Genomic DNA, 21,006 nt, shown 5'->3' with positions numbered 1-21,006 from the left:
CATCTCTGTGTTACCTGCTGCTCATCTCACAGGGGCTTTTGCTTGAATTAAATTAGGAGTGGTCCTTGGAAGACGGGTGGGATAATAATGTCATGTGATAAATAAAATGCATAGATTTATCTGACTCTGGCACTGCCCAGTGTTCCTTCTTCTACCCCCTCACTTCCACTAATTTGCTCTTTGCTTCTGTCATCTCGTATTCAGTTATCATTGTTTCCCAGGTATCTTGCGACTAGAACTGTGTATGAATGACTCATTCTGCATACAAAACCTCACTCCAGTCAAATATCCACCTTTATACTGATCCCATCCCATGTCGGCTTTTTTCCAAGGATCTGCAGAATAGCCTGTTGCTGTTATGAACATGATTTTGGTTTTAGTTAACAATTGAGGGTATTTTTTACGTGGAGGGGAGGGGAACTATCATAAAGTGACATCACACTTCTTCTTTTAATTTTCTAGCAAAGCCAGGAGTCTTTTTGAAAAGAACGCGGCCCCAATTCTTCACTTGTCTGGTCTGGATGTGACTGTGGTTAAGGTAAAGACAGAGAATGGACTTGTGTTTTCTTCTCCTAGCGGCTATTTCCTCTTCCCAGTATATATCGGCCAGAATCCATCTGTCGCTAGAGGTGAAATGAAAGATAAAGAGTCTATAAGTGCTCAAGTTGGGGAGGAGTTGTATTTCTTATTTTAAAACCAGTGCTGGTGCTGGAGGAGATTCTTGAGAGTCCCATGGACTGCAAGAAGATCAAACCTATCCATTCTAAGGAAATCAGCCCTGAGTGCTCACTGGAAGGATAGATCGTGAAGCTGAGGCTCCAATACTTTGGCCACGTCATGAGAAGAGAAGACTCCCTGGAAAAGACCCTGATGTTGGGAAAGATGGAGGGCACAAGGAGAAGGGGACGGCAGAGGACGAGATGGTTGGACAGTGTTCTTGAAGCTACCAGCATGAGTTTGACCGAACTGCAGGAGGCAGTGGAAGACAGGAGTGCCTGGTGTGCTCTGGTCCATGGGGTCATGAAGAGTCAGACACGACTCAACAACAAGAACAATAACCAGTGCCGTGTTTTGTGTTTTGGTGGGGTTTTTTGGGGAATGTTGTTATCTTGCTTTCATTTCATTGACTCAAGGGCAATGGAGAATATATACAAGATTTTGGCGAGGGAGCCACCAAGGCCTGTAGGCAAAGAGAAGAGTTGATGACTCTGCCTGAGAAAAGTTCATTCTCATGCACGAGAGCTCATAAAATTGCCACAGGGCACTTGAGATTGATTAAGAGCAGTCCTTTTTTAAACACCTTTAATGGCCTCTCGGATAAGAAAAAAACTCGGCATCTCTGATGAGAACATAAAAAGTCAAGAAAGCCTTCCTAAGGAAGGGAAGACTGAACTGTTCTGAGATTATATTGTGCTAGCTGCTCAACAAACTATTGCTAGCAGAAGTATGTCCTTTCTCCACTCAGAGGCAAGAGGGCATTCTGCTCAGGAAATGCCTGACCCTGGGATCAGGTAGGCAGGGCTAATGGGCACATTCCTAGGAATTTCAGTAGTGAGCATTTGAAGCTGCCCTTATACTGAGTCACATTAGTCCATCTATTTCAGGGCTGTCTACTCAAACAGATAATAGCCCTCCAGAGTTTCAAGCAGCAACTTCCCTCCAGTTTTGGTATGCAAGTAGCTAGAGATGATTTATCTAATCCCATCAATATGCATGGCACTTTTACTGAGTGGGTTTTTGTGTGTGTGCATAGCGCATGTTCAGCCATTGAGCTACGGACCCTCCCCATTGGATCACAAAATATTTTATCATTCCATGTGGTTATCTTGTAAATTGGAAGGGTTCATGAGTCAAGTAGGATGTTGTCTCTCGATACGTGGATGGGAGACGGTTGCAAATCCCCCCTCCATTGCCTCAGGATGTAGTGTGGGTTAGTTCAATAGGTGGTGCTGTTTGCTTTTAGAAATAATCTAGCAGAGATTGTTGGCTGAATAAGAAAGCATGGTTCTCAGAAGCTACCCATTTGAAGAGACGTCAAAAACCATCAATTAGTCCTGCAAAAATAACCAACTTCTTTGAACGAAAAAAGTGATTACATGTTTTGAGTTTGGCACTTCTAATTTAGAAACAGCATGGGCTATATTTATCTTAGTTGAGCATATATATTGTAGGGATTTCTCTGTGTTACACCCTGTATTTGGGGGGGGGGCTTTAAGAGGGGTGATGCAAAACTTTGAAATTAATAAATGAGAAGATGTGTGCTGTTGTGCTGAGTATTAGATGTACGCGTGTTCATATGGAGATGAAAGGTTTTCTTTTTGGGCAGCCAATACCCAATGTTTGTCACAATCATGAGACCCATTGAAATTAGTGGACCCAAGTCCTTGCTTTTCACTGGGTCCGATCTGAGTATTAATACCACCCAACATGTTTCTGGCCTCTCTGTATCTATCACAGACAGATTATGAAGGGCAAGCGAAGAAGTTGTTGGAGCTGATGGAAAGCACAGACATGATAATCGTTGCAGGAGGTGATGGAACATTGCAAGAGGTACTGCAAGAATTTTCTCCCCATGGGAAAATAGCACATGGGGGAGGATTCTCGATAGGAGAAGCTTTTCTTCCACCTTCATGCACTCCAAGCTCCCCCCTCCCCCAAGATTCCTCTCATCCTGGTTCCCACTAAACCATTCGAAACATCATGTGGTGTAGCAGTTAGAATGTCAGACTGGGACCTGGGAGACCAGGATTCAAATCCCCATTCAGCCCGGAAGTTCACTGGGTGGCCTTGGGCCAGTCACTGTCTCTCAACCTTAACCTACCTCACAGGGTTGTTGTGAGAAGGGAGAACAATGCACACTTCCTTGAGCGCCCTGGAGGAAAGGGTGATATGTAAATGTAATAAGTAGGTAACTGGAGCAAAAATTGTTGGATACATCAAGGTTTGGTGTTGTGTCACCTGTTCATTTGAAGAAGGAAGGCAAGTTCTGGTTCATTTTACCGATGCTAGCTAAAAAAGATTTTTTTCTTACAGGTCATAACTGGCCTTCTCCGAAGGGTGGATGAGGTAAGGTGTTTGCTTCTGTTGCCTTTTTAACAGGAAAATGCAAAGCATTCTGTAGTCTCACTGTCTTGTCTTTTTTGTTAGGCTGACCCTGCTGGTGGCTTGCAGTTTCATCTGTCTTGTCTTGGGCCCAGGGAAGTCAGTCTGTGTCTGGGGTGTAGCACTCCAGAATGCATGTGGGGGCTTCGTATGATGGAACACTTCTCCATACAAAAACAATTTTTAGAATAGTAGCATGTTGACAGGAAGGCTAGGCCCAAAATTCTTCTCCCTGGTTTTCTGTGTAGATAGACTTGTTTCATATGGAGCAAGAGCAATCAGTCATGCAGTCCCCACATGCAATACAAAATGGTACAGCCTTGCCGCAGGTTTGTTGGCTTATTGAGAATTAATTAGGCCTTTGTCTTGGAAGTAGCTTCTTGCCCCAGTTTTGAGGAGTTCCTGGTAAGCACAGCAGGGTAGTTTTGAATGCAAAACTTTCGAGCAGGCATTTGTCCAGATTTGCAAAACAAGAGTTCCTCTGGACCAGTAGTCAGGTAAAGTGAAAGTGGAACCCTTGACTGTTTGCATTCCCTTTGGAAGCAAGCTTTGGGTGAAATCCATACACCAGAAGGGGCGCATTGCATAAAGCGTATAAGGCTGCTTGTTAACAGAATTGTATTCCACAATGTCTTATCAGTACCTGACCAAAAGGAAAAAAAGAGAAAGACAGAAAGTGCAATTTAATGATTCTCTCTGAGATCCCAGGAGGCTGTTAGCAACTAGAATTGTGCCTACTGTACAGAGCCTTTGCCTGCTTATGGAGAGACAAAATTTATATTTCAGCTTCAGTGCAAAGAATTACCTTTCTTCCTTTGAGAAATTGTAAGCTTTCAAATCTCTACACTTGAAAAAAGAAACCAGGAAAAAGTAATAATATGCTGTGACAGCTTTGCTGCGTAATGGAGGACCATTCCGCTCCTTTCCCATCCCCTGGAAACGAAGCAATTCCTGGGTAAAGGAGCAATGGAGCTGAGCTACAGTGCTGTGTAGTCTTGGCCTTTTCATGTCAGTCTCTGTTTCCTATCAGTGGGGAAGGGATGCTGTCTTTCCCTATTGCTGTCCATTTATGGTTGCCCCGGAGGCAGTAGTCATCGGATCCCTCCTCCCTGTGTACAGTGACGGACCCTTTTAGCTAATGGTTGGAGCTAACAATGAACTCCGTGACCTTGGTTCTCTCTACTGGACAGGGCGAGCTTCAGGAGATGGCAGCCCCCTCCACCAGCCTGCTTTCCCAGGCAAGAGATAATAACTGGATCCCTTAACCAGCTAGGGAGAATAATGGGCAAGCAAACAGAGATCACACTCTACAGCCATTGGCCAGGTTATTTGTCAAGCCAAGCCATGTGCAATGTTATACAGTGGAACCTCAGGTTAAGTACTTAATTCGTTCCGGAGGTCCGTTCTTAACCTGAAACTGTTCTTAACCTGAAGCACCACTTCAGCTAATGGGGCCTCCTGCTGCAGCTGCGCCGCCGGAGCACGATTTCTGTTCTCATCCTGAAGTAAAGTTCTTAAACTGAAGCACGATTTCTGGGTTAGCGGAGTCTGTAACCTGAAGCATATGTAACCTGAAGCGTATGTAACCCGAGGTACCACTGTATTCTTTTAAAAAAAGAAGTTCATCTTCCCAGCTATTGATGGCGCATAACTAAAGAGCAGCTTCTCTGTTTCCTTGCAGTACAGTTCTAGTTCAGACTAAGAGGACAGTAGAGATCAAGTTATGCTTTTGTTTGAAGATTTTGTCTAGCTCCAGCATGCTTGACCTCACCCTTTCATTTCCATGCAGCTTCTAGATTATGTGTTGGCTCGGCGGGAAATGAAGTTTTGCTACCTGCCCAGAAACTTTGACTGGTCCCATGACAAAACACTTCCCTTGAATTTTCTTTCTTATCCCCCTTCCACTTTGCGCGCTAGAACGGTGCACCCCATCATAGCACACAGTAACCCCAAACTCCCTGAATGTTGCGCACCTGTTCTGCAGGTGCAAGTCCGTGACCCAAAAAAGGCCCGGCACTCGCCAGCGGCGCAACCTCCAGGTAGCTAACGCCTCTTGGCAGGCTGCGGTTAGTACTGTAGGCAAAATCGCTATGTCTCTCTGTTCGTTTGACACTGGGCCATCTGCTGTGAAGTATAAGGGGACAGAAGAGATGAGGAAGGAGACTGGTTGTAAGAGAGGCTGCAACAGAAAGGCATGGAAGCAGATGGAGCGCTTCAGAAAATGAGTTGGATTTGCTGAATCACCGTGCTGCAAGCTGCAGTCTTCTGCAGAGAGCCAAGGTGTCGTGGTTGCACAGTCATTCACATTGATTTGCTGGCACACTTGAAGGAGCACAGCTCTTGGTTTGCATGTGTGTGCACATACATGTGTACTCTATAGTAACGTGGCCTTAGCAGCCAGCCGCTGACTGGGAGAACAATGCAGGCAGTGACTTCCAGCCAGGCAGCATGTCTAGAGAAAAGAGCTGTGTTTGAACCTTCCAGTCGCGTCCGAGCCGCAACCCAGCATGTGACCCTCCCTTATTAGCAGATCACCTCATTCTGTTGCCTGCTCCCCCAATTTGCAGAGTCAAAGATAAAGACTGTCAATCTGTCTGTTTGGAAAAGGGCTGCTTGATTGGTGTGTAATAATAACCTCCCGACTTGATTGCCAGGGTGCCTTATTTTAATATTCCCCTTCGCGGAGAAAGACACTCTGCATTACCAAATTTCCTGTCTTTGCTTGGAGATGAAATGCAGCCTGAGCGCAGCCACGCTTTGGGTGCCACCTTCAGTCTTTTAGGAGATGGCAGGTTGCTGACAGAATCCATACATTGCTTGGAGAGGACGTGCCAGGCTCTGCATGTGTAACAATGCAGCTAATGACTACAGAAGGCTGCTTTGTAGCCAGTTGGCATTCGGAGGGGCTGTCTGGAGAGGCTGATGTTCCGAGTCATTCTTGATTACTGCCTCCCTTTCAGGAAGAGCCTGCCTGGGGTGGGGGGTGGGGGGTGAAATCAGGCACAGCTGTCCTCTGCACAGAAAGGGAGCTGGATTCAGCTGGCGCTGATGCAGACTTGTTTTGCCCTTGTTCCCAGGCAGCTTTCAGTAAGATTCCCATCGGATTCATTCCCCTCGGAAAGACCAGCACCTTAAGTCACACGCTTTATCCAGAGAGTGCAAACCAAGTCCAGTAAGTGTGTGTGTGTGTGTGTGTATCATACGAGAATCAGTGTGAAAAGGAGTAGGATGGCAGGGAGGAGGAGGAGGAGACTGCTGTATATTGAAGGAAGGAAGGGCTGCAAATCTGGTCCGTTTCCCGCCCCCCCCAAAGGGACCGTTTTAGGCACTTCAAGATTATGCTATACATGGTCACCTTCAAAAATGAGAAAAGATCTATATAGAATCATAGAATCATAGAGTTGGAAGAGACCACAAGGGCCATCGAGTCCAACCCCCTGCCAAGCAGGAAACACCATCAGAGCACTCCTGACATATGGTTGTCAAGCCTCTGCTTAAAGACCTCCAAAGAAGGAGACTCCACCACACTCCTTGGCAGCAAATTCCACTGTCAAACAGCTCTTACTGTCAGGAAGTTCTTCCTAATGTTTAGGTGGAATCTTCTTTCTTGTAGTTTGGAGCCATTGCTCCGTGTCCGCTTCTCTGGAGCAGCAGAAAACAACCTTTCTCCCTCCTCTATGTGACATCCTTTTATATATTTGAACATGGCTATCATATCACCCCTTAACCTCCTCTTCTCCAGGCTAAACATGCCCAGCTCCCTTAGGCGTTCCTCATAAGGCATTGTTTCCAGGCCTTTGACCATTTTGGTTGCCCTCCTCTGGACACGTTCCAGTTTGTCAGTGTCCTTCTTGAACTGTGGTGCCCAGAACTGGACACAGTACTCCAGGTGAGGTCTGACCAGAGCAGAATACAGTGGCACTATTACTTCCCTTAATCTAGATGCTATACTCCTATTGATGCAGCCCAGAATTGCATTGGCTTTTTTAGCTGCCGTGTCACACTGTTGGCTCATGTCAAGTTTGTGGTCAACCAAGACTCCTAGATCCTTTTCACATGTACTGCTCTCAAGCCAGGTATCATAACCTTAATGTACCTAAAATGGTACTTTTTGTAGAAGTTCAGATTATTATTATTTATTTAATTTGTATACCCCCCTTCATCCATAGACCTGACATTTTAGTGTATTTTTAATCTTTGTTGGAAGCCGCCCAGAGTGGCTGGGGAAACCCAGCCAGATGGACGGGGCACAAATCATCATCATCATCATCATCATCATCATCATCATCATCTCAGGGCAGTTCCCAACATAAAATTACCATAGAAAAAACACACAAAATACATAATAAAAATAAGAACAAAACCAAAGCAAGAATCCCTCCTCCTGTAACACATTTAAAAGGGCATGGGATATCAATCAGCCAAAGGCCTAGTTGAAGAGGAACATAAAGGTGTATAATGAAGGCATCACATGAACCTCCCTAGGGAGAGCATTCCACAAACTTAGATTTTACATTTATTGTCACATTTGTACCCTGCCCTTTTTTCAAGGAGTCCAAGGCAGCATCTGAGGGGCCTCCTTGTTTTGTCGTCGCAGCAACCCTGTAAAGTCTGCCTACCGTGGACTTCTTCATTGACCTGATGATTTGAACCGAAGTCGTCATCCCCATCCCTGGTCTGCACCAGCCTTCCCCAACCTGGTGCCCTTCAGATGTTACGAACTTCTCCGCCCACCCCTGACCATTGGCCATGCTGGCTGGAGCTAATGGGAGTTGTAGTCCAAAACCTCTGAAGGGTGTTCGCTTAAGAAAGGTACCACTAAGGTTGGTTGCCTTACTCCCTAATTCCATCGCACTTGTTCTCACTGAAAGGTTGGCCGGCCTGGAAGCAATTTAATTAAAGCCAGCACCGCTGAATCCAGCTTCCATTTGAAAAGGGCAAGGGGGGAACCCTCAGTCATGTCAAGTTGGCAAGTATAAGTCTGGTTTGTTACAAGAGCATTGGCCTTCTCCGAGCTGCAAACAAAGGATGTTGTGCCAGTTGGCTTGGAGAAAATGACCTACAAAGGATACCTGCAAAGCTTCTGTTGAACTGAATGCTAATTAAGATACAGTGAGCAATAGCAAGCAGGCCTCTCTGTGGCAGTGAAATAACACCCACTTACTGCTGTGGAACAGGAAAAGTATGATGGGAAGACGATACACCACATCTCAGATTTAGCAATCCCCAAAGTGCCTTTCACACTGATTTGTTGCTGCCTTGTTGCCCAGCTCCCCATCCCCTGCCCCACCCCTATTATTTGACCATTCCATGAAGCTGGAAACGCTTCTGGTCTTGCATTTAAGACAGAGTTAAATTTCTGGATAATTCACAGCAGGAAGAAGAGACAGGATATACGGTAATTTTTTAAAAAAATAATATTTATTTATTTTATTTTATTTTTTACCAACCACCAAAACACAAACAGTGAAGCCCCCAGGCGGCTGATACATTGGGTATACATATTCAATAATATACCTATTAAATAGTATTCATATAACATATTCAAATCAACCATATGTACACTTCTATATACCTTAACATTCCTCCTCCACAAGGTTTATTTAACTTTTAACATTTTAATTGCCCCAGATTGTTCAAACCTACCCAAATAACTCAATATCTTCTCAAACCAATCCTCCTTTTTCTCTTAGACCTTAAGCCCTTTCATTCTATGTATCTTCACAGTTAGGTATTCTAAAATTATAATACTATTCAGTTTTTTCCTCCATTGGTTCACCCCTAGCTCTTCTGCATTTTTCCAATTACTCGCTATAACCTGTCTGGCTGCAATTATCATCAATTTTACCCATTTACATTCCTCTTTTGTTTTTAACTCGAGGGGCAGGATATAAATGCAACGATGAAAGATATGTGCCAGTGTAACTTGAGAACTATAACGTAGGCATCCTCCCTTTTCATGCATTCTGATCCGTTCAGTTTGTGGCAGTGCAGCAGGAAACCGACTCAAAAGGCTGCGTTCAGAAACTCTTGCTTTTCTGCTTGCAACCTCCTAGTAAGCTTTATGGCAAAATACGCGTTTGAACCTCATCCATAGTCAACTTTATGCAAGACCCACAAATTATTGGGCAAGACTATAGTTGGGAGTGAGCAGAAGATACTCTCTTATTTCATGGCAGCGCAGCCTCCACTGAAGGCGTTTTGTGTCGCCTGCCCTGAGGCTGTAGGATCAGAGTAGGCTTGAAATCGAAATAAAAGCTCTAACTTAGATGCCAGTGCCCTCTTTTTGTGTGTGTGCAGGAATACGTGAATGTGCTTATGCCAAGTCAGGCTGATCGTTCCTCTCACCCAAATGGTGTCAACTCTGACTGGCAGCAAAGGACCTCATGGGGGGAGGTCCTTTTCAGCTCTGGTGCAATCTAGGGTCCTTTTAAAGGGAGATACCTGAGCTAAACTGCAGAGCCTAGGACTTGCCGATCAGAAGATCGATGGTTTGAATCCCCGCAATGGGGTGAGCTCCCGTTGCTCGGTCCCTGCTCCTGCCGACCTAGCAGTTTGAAAGCATGTCAAAAGTGCAAGTAGATAAATAGGTACCACTCTGGCGGGAAGGTAAACAGCGTTTCCGTGCGCTGCTCTGGTTCGCCTGAAGCGGCTTAGTCATGCTGGTCACATGACCCAGCAGCTCCCTCGGCCAATAAAGCGAGATGAGCGCCGCAACCCCAGAGTCGGCCACGACTGGACCTAATGGTCAGGGTCTGTACCTGAGCTCATGCCTAGGATGCTCTGCAAGGGAAGCATGACCTCTGCTACTGAATAACGTCTTCCTCTTGACTTCTTCTTCAGGCATATTACTGACGCCACGTTGTCCATACTGAAAGGAGAGACTATTCCACTTGATGTTTTGCAGATTAAGGTAGCCATCTTTTTTCTTAGGTCTTCCTCTTTCTGGGAGGGATATTTTTCTTCATCTGTCTTTTGCTATGTGCTTTTCTAACCCCATTATGTTTTTAAAGAGCATGCAACAATATAAAATCATTCTTTAAAGAACAGTGCACCTAGTGCAGGGCAGGGACTTGAACCCGTGGCCCTTACATTGAGAGCCTTATGCTCTATCAACTGAGCTATGTATGAAGGCATCTGGGAAGGAGAAGAGGGGGATTTGCTCCTATAATGTTTTTCTATTTTTTTTGTTCTTAATTGTTTTTAAATGTGTGAAATTCGTTTTGTTTTTAATTGCGCTGTTTTTACCGCTTTGTTGTTTGCTGCCCTGGGCTTCCTTGAGAGCAATGGAGGGATAGAAATTCAGCAGATTAATCATCACCATCATCTTGTGAAGATTTCCCTTTCATTTAAATGATAACTACTCGTCATTCTTGCTTTGGTCTTCTGATAGCCACAAAATTAAATGACTCATGGCTAAAATAACATTGCAGACAAGCACTCTACACTGAGGAATTAATTTGCAATTCCTTTCTTTTATGTGTTGCTGGAATATAGTTGTCAGGGAACTGCCATCGGAGCCAGAGGCGGAGGGAAGGCTCCAGAGGGATGCCGGAGAGGGTCCCAGTAGGGAGAGAGGCAGCCCATTCGCTTGGGAAGGAAATCAGCGTAGCACCAGTAGAGGAGGGGGGCAGATGAGGGAATCAGAGAGAAGGCTCCAGGACTCCTCGCAGGAGACCAGCGGGGAGAGCACGGGTCCTCCGCTGCCCACACCCTCCCTCCCTGCGCAGAAGACTTCCACGCAGGGAGAGTAGGAGGAGACTGGGCATCAAAGAACTTCTATGCTGGAAGAAGTTCAAGAAACGCCCACTGACAGATTCTGCCAGCGATTGAGACAGCCACGGATGGGTGGCTGTCCGGACAGAAAGGGTTCACCCAGGTAATCCAGCCAGGTGTGGCGCCAACTTACGCACGAGCAACCCCCTAGAACCATTACAATAGTGGTTGGTGTTTTTGTTCTCGAACCACTGGTCCATTGTTGGAAAGATCACCACAGATTACTGCAATTTATAACATTTGACTTTTGTTAGTGATTGTTTGTTTTTCCTTTATAGGGGAACAAAGACCAGCCCGTCTTTGCTGTAACTGGTTTAAGATGGGGGTCTTACAGAGATGCGGGAGCAAAAGTCAGCAAGTATGTTGACCACTATTGCTTTGTTTCCTCTTTGCCCCTACCTTGTACTTCTAGACAGTTTCTCCACTATCTCCAACAATATGCAAGCAAGGAGCCCACTGGGACCAGATCAGGCTGTGAAGTGTTATGACAGCTGCTGATTGCCTCTGAATCCCTGGACCAGGTTCCAGAGAAAGACATGGGAAGCCTCTAAACTGTCACTATTTTTCGCAACAGATTGAAGCACATAGCAGAAATTTACGTTTGTGCAATTAAAATGGATTAAAGTGCTTTGTGCAATCAATCCACTTTTCTATTAAAAAAAACCTGCAGTGAGAAAAGTGACAGGGAAAGTGTGGGATGAACAAATGACTAACAGGAAGATGAGGAAATACCCCATAAGCAAATGAGGATGAATTCTGGATGAATGCTCAGATGGGGATGAATGCTCAGTTTTGTAGAACTGCCCCCGCAAACAAATCGGAACAAGTGCTAAATAAATACCAGACATAGTCTGACCTCTTTGCATAAGCAAAACAGGATGAATGCTCAAGAAACAGGTCATCTGGAGAAGCCCACTGAGTACATTAGCACACATCCAGGTGCCAGCTACACCTTCATGCGCATTGCTTGTGCATCTAATGTCCAAAGATTAGGTTGTAAGAAACAGCTTTAGTAGATACTGCATTGGAAAAGAGGACTGCTTTCCCCGTGCCCCCGGTTTTATTTTGCTTTTTCGGTTCATTTTATTCTCTTCTAGGTACTGGTATCTTGGGCCTCTGAAAATCAAAGCAGCCCACTTCTTTAATACATTGAAGGTAAAGGCATTTCAATATGGGTCACACAAGGCTATCACAGTGGGAAGATCTGTGATGCACACAGTGGTGGATCACATTTTTGAGTGCATGAAGTCCCCAGGTTTAGTCCAAAACAAAAGAATTTGCTGGAGAATCACACCCAGACAGCTGTGAGCTAGAGGGTCTGACTCTGTGTGAGGCAACTTCATGTGATCTTGCTGTATGTGGCATATAATGTAGTTTGGAGTGCTTACAGATCATATTTAAGGCAGTGTTGACTTTTTTTAACATAGCTCAAAACTGACTCAGCTTTGGTTATTCATATTTTGCCAGAAAAGGGTGGCAGAGACAATTGGCTTTTAAAAAGTCTACTAGTGGAATGCAGCTGAAATAATACTACAATGCTATAAATTACTACAGAATATTAACTGCATTATGGAAGGGTAAACAGCCTCTCATGCAGCTGAGGTTGCTCGGCTGCCTGCCTCTAGTGCAGTCCTTTCTCATGGTTTTTGTTATGCTAATGATTCACCCTGAGATTTATTCAATTGACGTAAGTGGTGCCTATAAATAGAGCCCACAGGACTGTTGATAATCTGCCTCTTGCATTCAGCCTACCTTCTTTCGCAAAATGAGCAGAAAGGTTAATTGCTCTAGTTCTCAGGTACTGAAGGATTTGACATACATTAAAGTAGCTGCATTCTCCCCCCCCCCCGTTCACACCCTTTTCTTGATTCCTTAGCAGATAATAAACATATAACTCTCCTGTGAAATGCCCTGACACCTCATAACATATGTACTGTCTATGAGTTTGCACGCAATACTAAACCATGGTTTAGTGGTATGTGGACAAGCTGCAGCGAGCCCAAACAAAAGCGCCAGTCTCACCTCCCCCCCCCACCTTTCTGAGTGATTTGTTTTATATAAACCAGGAATTCTGTTTTTGAACAAACTCTGTTCAAATTAAAGTGTTGATTTGAACTCTTGAACAAATTAAATAAAGCAGCTTCATAACAATGGTTTGGCTTGTTTTTAACCTTTCCAGGATTCCTGGTTGGTTTAACAGGACAAGCCAGGGTTTATTCAACATGAAGTTAATCTCTTCAGAAGGCCTCCTTCTCCTGACTACATAGGAGGGAAGAGTGCAACACTTCACTCAAGTCTTGCTGCAGCTCACCCACATAATGTTAAACCACAGTTTAGTGTGACAGTCGAGTGCAGCCTTTGAAAGACACGATTTAGATCAGCTAGACCAGAATTTCTTCTCTGCGGCAGGACAGTAACCTGCTTTGGGTGAAGTAAAGTTCTTTCCTCACACACACTTTCTCCAGCCGCTCCGTCCCCCTCAACTGACAGAAACACTTGTTCACCTCATCGCAGGGAAATGGGCTAGTATAATGGCTGGAGGAGAAAGCAGCAGGTGGGTTAAGCAACCCCTAGATTGCCTCTTCTGTCTTGTGGCTGTTTGGTGGCAACCATAATTCCAAGTCTGCCTGCTGCTGAATGAATGGTCGGTCTAGCTCTCACATACCCCTGTAGAAATGGTTATTTTGCTTTTTCTTTCTGGAAATTCCAAGGAGTGGCCTCAGAAGCATCTAGCCTCCCTTTCCTATTTGGACCCAACTCCAAGGCCTCCTGAGGAGCTGGAGCAGAAGACCCCTAGACCTCCTTTATACATCAGGCTTTACAAGAGACTGGCACATTATTGGACACCTGTCCCCAAAGGTCAGTCATTCTCTCTCAGATAGATAGTTATATTAAAGCTGTTCATTAGAAGAATCCTTTCTCCCCACTGTGGCCCTGCAGCAGGGCCTTGAGAGATCTGTCACCTTTTCCAAATAAGCCAGCGAGTTGCTTTCTTTTTGTTGTGTGAACTTTGAACTTCTTTCTTCCTTTTCTGCGGCTGTTGTTCCTTTGAGCCGCCGGCATTAAATATAGATGGAACAAGGCCTTGTGAAGTAACAAAAAATAGAAGGATCTGGGCCTCTGCTGATCTTAATACAACAGCGCTTATCTAACTTTCTGTTTAATGGTGTCTTTCCTCTCGGACTTCAGAAATCCCCAAGGAGCTGACCCCGGAGGCCTGGCGAGAAATGCAGCTGTCCGCTATTGAATTCTCTGTCACTACTCAGAACAGACATCTTGACTTGAAAGTAAGAGTAGAGAAATAAATAAAAAAATGCTAAGCTTTCCTTCATCTTCACAAAAGTAGTTGCTTTGTAACTTGAGGGGATAACAGCCTGCTTAGGCCTAATACATCGGGTCTGAATTCGAAATGGTGGCAACCTGAGATGTGTGCGTCTGTTTTGCTTTGCCTCTCTCTAAGTCCCATACCCTGTGAGCCATGTGTGCGCTTCTTAAAATGGGCCATGCCAAAAAGAGAGAGAGAGAGAAGCATATATACACAAACATGCTTTTTGTACTTTATGAGTACCTGTGCCCATTCTGCACATAAAATGTGTGTGTCATTTCCTGTGACATTGGAGGTGTGTGTCATTTCCTGTGACATTGTCATTTCCATAAGTCCATTGGCGCATGGAATGTTTAGTGCAGAGTACCATTTCTTGAGATTCTCTGCTTTTAAGGAGGTACAAACCACCTAGACCTTACTGCTTCACAAATAGACTTGAAAGTGTTTGGACAAAGCCTGCTGGATCTCTGAAGCCAAAGGAGGCAACAATTTCTCATGATCAGGAAGCTAGCTGGGCTCCAGGGCCCCACACAGTTATCTTTTCTTCATGACTAACAGAAGTAGAATAAATTTTGCAAGGCTGGTAAATAATTATGCACCATTCAAGGGTGCTTGCTTTGCATAGTTTACGCAAGCTTTTCAGTTTTTGACTTACATTTATTTGTATGTTCAGCACCGCCCTTATAGGACTTTAGGACAGAACATAAGCCGGAAAGCAAGAGGCCTAAGGATTATTGTTTACGTCTTCCCTGTACCATTTTTTCACTGAGCAAAGACTGAGATGCCTTGTGCTGAATAACAGCAAGTCCTAGGAGCTAAATTGAACACAGATTGAAGAATAATTACCGATATGCCCAGTTTTTAAATGAAATGCCAGCTAGGCAGTATGTGTGTAGTAGATCAAAGGAGCGAGGATGCAGCTAGCTGGGCTGCTAAGAGACTCTTCTGGGCTCAGAGCACTGCTTTTTTTATTTAGGAAATTGTGGTTGGGTGTGATTCTTGAGTGCATTCTGAATAAGTTCAGAACCTGAACTTGCCAATCTGAGAATCCTTAACTTCAAGCGTGATTGAAAGATATAAGAAGATGTCACTCTGTGTGCTATTGTGTAAAAGAGGAGGTTGGAGGTTAATTTTTATTCCTTCTACAAAGAACACTCTGCTTCAGCTGCAGATGTGAGTTCATTGCCCTGGGACTGCAAGGCTGTAAATGTTTACTCAGGAGTAAGCTCCACTGAGTTGTGGGACTTGCATTCAGGTATGTGAGTAGGAAATTGCAGCTGCGTGTGTGAGAGAGAGAATATGAGAATATGTTAATGCACATTCTGTCTAGTTTTTGACCTGACAGTGCCCTTCTATGGCTCACACAGGTAACTCTTTGTTTTGAATTCTCCTGGCTCCCAAATACTGTTTCCCCCCAGAGAATGGGAGAAGCTACTGAATTCATTCAGAGGCAGATGGTGGGGCTTACATGAGATGCTGTGGCTGTTAGAATTAATGCATCCATTTCTGAACATTTCTTTTAGCGCACAGAAGACTTCATGAATATTTGCATTGAACCAGATTCAATCAGTAAAGGAGAATACATTAAAAGAGGGTGAGTCCTAGAGAACCTGTAATGATATGCCTTATTGCTATCATAAAATATATTTATCAATGTGCTTTTGGGGTGAGTTGGTAGTTTGTATAGTAAGGTGCATTAAGGGCAAAACTGGAGAGACTGGACTTAAAATCTAGAGCGGAGAGAAAACTAATTGGTGCCCATGGCATAAATAAACCCTTCTAATGATCCCAGCTGTGTGTCAGGTTCAGTTAGCAAGGACACCGAAGGAATAGTTCTTAGTGGCAAATCACAGTCTCTAATTTATAGTTTCCATGACCACTACAAGGCTGCAGATCATTTCCCCGTTTCCTTGAATCTCTTCATATTGCTCCAGCGTTGACTCATGGCAACTTCCTACATTGTTGTTGTCGCTGTTTATTTCATTTGTGAATGGCTTTCCGTAAAACAACCCAAAGCAATTGAACAATAAAAATGAAAACCATAAAAACATATCTAAAAACCAGGAGAGTCTCAAGACAAGGACAGCAGATGGGAACACAGTGAAGAGGATGAATAAGAGGGAGGCTTCTATCCATATCCTTCCTTTGAATCCTAAACCCCAGTATGCACTGTCAGGACATGGTGTGGTATTGCCACAATGACCTAGTAGGCAGGGCATTGTCCAAAGGCTCATGATGCAGCTACCTTTCTGAAGCTTAAGCAGGTCTGCTTCTGATTGGTCCCCAGCTTGATTCCTCACCCTGGCATGCAGACATGGGGTTATACTCAAGGAGTTGGCAATCCAAGCTGGTGCAGTGAGCCACCTTACTAGACTTGAACCTTGGTTCAAAGCGAGCACAGCAAAGAGCTTGTAGCTTTGAGCAAGTAACATTGTCCTGCGCTTCTCTTCTTTGTGTGTAAAACGAGAGGATCCCTTCGCCTCGCAGTCTGGTTGAGGGTGATGAACTCTGAGTCTTGGGTGCATAGATTTGGAGGGAAGTTGCATTGATCTTGATGGAACTGACTTCCAAGCATTAATTATTCAGGTTTGCACTCCCTACTATTAAAAGGATGAGGCAGCTCAAGGAATTTGTAATCCATTTTAATTTAGGCTCCCCGACAAGGCCGTTGGCTTCGCGAGCCCCCGAATCAGCCACGGTTCCTCACTGCTGCACTTGATCCATAGCTTTCTCTTCCGATTTGTCTAATCTTAATGTATTTTGTTCTTTAACAGAGATTGGGCTTCTTTTGGGGGCTGTGCGAGGATTACCCTGCTGGAGTTCCTCCGGGCTGTAAATCAGGGGGGCAGGGTCTCCATCTTGCGGGCAAATCTTGGCTCACCAGGTGGTCTTGAGCTGGCTTGCGAGGGTGTTTTCCCAAACCATGCCCACCCACCCACCCACCCACTTGTGACGTAATCTGATGGGTGTGTGGGTGTGATAAACCCTGATGGGGCATTCATGTTCCTAGCAGTGAACAGCAGCAGGCAGCCCAAACAGCAAGATGTTAAATCCTGCTCAGTTTGGCAGGACTCCATGCAAACCACTTTCTGATTCAGGGAGATGTGTGTATCAGACTCTTCTGGTGAAGTACAATAACAACCTTGTAAAATATACAGTTTTGGGCTTTCCCCCCTTCCCCCTTTGTTTTTCCTTCTGCATGGGTTCTGTTTCTTTTATTTTTCTCTTTTGTTTGTGTCTCACCATGTCTGATGCACATATGTACTTTTTGAACTTTCAATAAATATGTATAATAATAGTAATAGTAATAAAGATCTGGCCTGTGGAGCCCAAAATTCCCTACCTCCACTGTAGAGAATGTGCTCATAGCTGGTGGTTCAATTAATGCTGCTTGTAGCTTGGTTTTTCACATATGTCTATTGCTTTTCTCGCAATTCCCATTTAAGGGGAGGGTCTTTCCTAGTTGAGGCTTGGTGCTACTCCATCCATTCCTTCTGCCACACAAGTTCATCAGTCTCTTAAAATGTTTTATTTAGTTTGGTTGGCTATAGCAGAAGAAGGAAGTTGTGCCATCCAGGGCCTTTCTTGGTTAGCAAGGCAATCTGCTTGCCGCCTTCTTTGCAGCCCCTTTGTGCTTTAAGCGTAGCTATAAAGGATAACTTGGTTGCTCTCTTCCTTTGTTCTGCACAGAAGCCAAAAGATGGAGGACCCCCACCTGTGTCCAGAAGGAAGCCAGTGCCTTCAGGCCAGCAGGTGTATCTTGCAGCTTCCAGAGGTGAGAAATAAAACTTAGGGTAAAGCTATGCTTTCCTCATTCTTTCCTTACAGGTAGTGGAAGGATCCTGTCCCCCACCTAAAATTAGGCAAATTTCCTTCTGTTGTATAAAGGCAGAATGATTACATTCCAACTTGCTTCGTTGGGATGGGATATGCCCAAAAGCCAGCTTCACCCATCCTTCCTAATTTAAAAAATCAGTATGTGACAGTCTTCCTTGATGTATTCTCACCTCCTCTTGTGTCTCTTACATTCAGGTAGACCAATTTCATGTCCCTTTCTATTCCCAGGGCAAAGCCACTGTGTGGCAACAGGAAGAGTGTTTTTGTGGGCAATCAGTTCCTTCCAAAATAGCAGCCTACATTTCAGCTTTCAGAGAATCCTGTAGTTATGGGTAGGAAGCCAGGTTCATAGAAATTCCCAAGATGCAAATTCCACCTGTCCGAGCATAATCCCCAGTTAAAAATCACATTTGATGGACACAGAGACAAGGAGTGGGGGCAGGGGGAGATTCAAGACCCTGTAAATTGATTTTGCCCCCTAATCATGCTATACATTTGATGGGTAGGTTGTTTGGAATCCCAAAATTGACTCTAGCTTTTAATGGATGAAAAAGGACTTTTCAGTTCTGCAGCTTTGGACAAAGCAAGGGGAGCCGGAGGGAGGTGGAATGGGAAGAGGAGGTTAAACAGAACTAATTTGTCCAACCTATTTCTAGGAGGTGGTGATAGGGGCGGGGGCCACCACTAATAGCAGGGATCCTATGAGGGAAGACTTTCAGGTGGCAGTTGCAGGAACTGTCTCCTTGGGTGGTCCCTATGCAAACTGGGAAGTACCGAAATTTGGAACCAGGACATCTTCCCTGTGGCCAGAGAGATGCATTTGACAGATAAAGAGAAGGCATTAATTTCTCTAGAGGAAACACCTGCCTGTGCTGTGCCTGACACTTATGGAATTGGAATTGTCAGCAGGCAGAAAGCAGGTGAGGTAATTTGCAGGCTGTCTTAAGTGAGAAGCTTAGAATCATAGAATCATAGAGTTGGAAGAGACCACAAGGGCCATCGAGTCCAACCCCCTGCCAAGCAGGAAACACCATCAGAGCACTCCTGACATATGGCTGTCAAGCCTCTGCTTAAAGACCTCCAAAGAAGGAGACTCCACCACACTCCTTGGCAGCAAATTCCACTGTCGAACAGCTCTTACTGTCAGGAAGTTCTTCCTAATGTTTAGGTGGAATCTTCTTTCTTGTAGTTTGGAGCCATTGCCCAGCTTGATGCTGTCTGGCAGAGTTTGAGCCAGGGGTGAGAAATCTCAGCCATGGGGTACCAGGACTGTTCCCTAATCCATTTAGCCTCTCACCCTCCAGCAAGGCAGCCCTCCTGTCAATCATGTGATATCACCTAGGCCACGCCCCTCTACTGGGCATAGCCTTGACAGCTTTACCTGGCTGGAATGCACCCTTGAACTGTGATAACAGCCATTTTAGAAAATAAATAAACAGTGCTTTCTCAGTGAAGTGTTTCAGAAGAGAACAACTTGAAGTGGAGCCCTAACTAGGATGAACACCAGCTCTTTCTGGTATGTCTGGCTACGTGACCGTGGAGGAAAAACCCCCAGCTGCTCAGACCTAGCCTTCGTCAGCATGTCTCTTTCATCTTTCCTGCTTTCTCTGCAGGATACGGAAGGCTTCTTGGCTGTGGACAGCGAGGAGTACGAAGCGATGCCAGTGGAAGTGAAGCTGCTGCCCAGGAAACTCCGCTTTTTCTGTGATGCCAGAAAAAAAGAGCAAATGCTTCAAGGCGCATCCTAGTGAAGGCTGCTGCCGCCAGCCAACCGTGTGAACTTCAAAACGATGCTCTCAGCTCCTGGTTGGCAGGCTGGCGTTTGCATCTGATAAGGCCTGCAGGCATGTCAGGTGCCAAAGAAGACACATATGGAAAGGGTCTCTGAAAAGGGGGTTAAATTGGTTAAGTTTAAAGAACTGCAGCTGGAAAATTTGCATGCCTTTCCTTGAGTACAATGAAAGACTTTGTTTTTTTTGCAGACTGACCAGTGCTTTGTGTGTAAATAGCTGGATCTGAGAGTTCTAAATTCCCTGCCTTGGAAGTGTTAGGGTAGAAATCCATACATATTTATTTGGGTCTCGTTTGGCCATTTCTTGAGGGAAGAATGGCTTTCCCCTACTCTCAGAATTGCTATTTTCAGCAGAAGCGCTGTTTCGGATGTTTGGCATTATGCACATCTTTTTTTCCCAAGGAGGTGACACACTTAACAAAGGAAATGAAGTGTGTGTGGGAGGGGGGGTTAGTCTGAATACTTAAAATGCACACAATCCAAGTTGACTATGCACTTTTCATAGAGAGAAGCTGTAGTGATGGAAAGATGCATCTAAAATGAGTGTGTGTGGCCACATGCATTGCCTATGGTCAAGGTGCTATTATGCCAAGTTACGATAAGTAGCAGCTCTCCAGCTTATAGCAGAGATGGTTTCCACGCCTGCTATTAAATATAAAATTAAGATGCCTTCGATAATGCAGGTAGAACACAGACCTCATGGCGAATAACTGTTGAAAGTACCATTCCTCCACAGATAAGTCTAACCCAAGTTGATGGCATTCGCTGCATCTTGTAGGAGCTATTGCCACATAGCCTGTGCGAACTTTCCTTTGGTCTGTCCTGAATCTTCCAGCACTCAGATTCAATCATGAGGGAGAAAAACGTTTCTGTATCTTTCTCCACACTATACACGTCTATTATAACTCCTCTTACTCATATATTCTGTAAACTAAAAAAACAAACAAAACTAACCTTTCCTTATTTAGGAGCGATACTCCAACCTATTGATCATTTTAGTTGCCCTTTTCTAGCTTTTCGAAGTGAGAAAACCAGAATTATAGTGTGTTCCAGAAATATTCACTGTGTGCTACAAGCTCTCTGCTGGTCCCTGGTATAGGGTGGGAGCTTTGAACCCCTCAATCACATTTGTAAGGAAATTATCACCAGCTCCCTGGCCAAAAAGAGTTGGCCA

At 44.7% G+C, this 21,006-nt stretch overlaps 1 protein-coding gene across 3 annotated transcripts in view; it reads left to right on the top strand.

Annotated features, from left to right (window-relative positions):
• AGK (acylglycerol kinase) overlaps positions 1-20,017 on the top strand; it is a 38,277-nt gene extending 18,260 nt beyond the window's left edge. For all 3 annotated transcript variants that reach the window (XM_079992863.1, XM_079992864.1, XM_079992862.1), the window contains 12 exons: positions 463-538; positions 2,458-2,550; positions 3,034-3,066; positions 6,180-6,274; positions 9,946-10,015; positions 11,157-11,236; positions 11,976-12,033; positions 13,590-13,737; positions 14,068-14,165; positions 15,727-15,797; positions 17,894-17,978; positions 19,654-20,017. In XM_079992863.1, coding sequence (XP_079848989.1) covers positions 463-538; positions 2,458-2,550; positions 3,034-3,066; positions 6,180-6,274; positions 9,946-10,015; positions 11,157-11,236; positions 11,976-12,033; positions 13,590-13,737; positions 14,068-14,165; positions 15,727-15,797; positions 17,894-17,978; positions 19,654-19,788 — 1,042 coding nt within the window. In that variant the 3' untranslated portion in view covers positions 19,789-20,017. The remainder of the gene's footprint in view (positions 1-462; positions 539-2,457; positions 2,551-3,033; positions 3,067-6,179; positions 6,275-9,945; positions 10,016-11,156; positions 11,237-11,975; positions 12,034-13,589; positions 13,738-14,067; positions 14,166-15,726; positions 15,798-17,893; positions 17,979-19,653) is intronic.
• Positions 20,018-21,006: the final 989 nt, after the last annotated feature.

Source organism: Podarcis cretensis, assembly GCF_951804945.1.
Source record: "Podarcis cretensis genome assembly, chromosome: 10".
Classification (NCBI taxonomy): Eukaryota; Metazoa; Chordata; class Lepidosauria; order Squamata; family Lacertidae; genus Podarcis; species Podarcis cretensis.
This window is presented reverse-complemented; position numbering and strand designations above follow the sequence as displayed.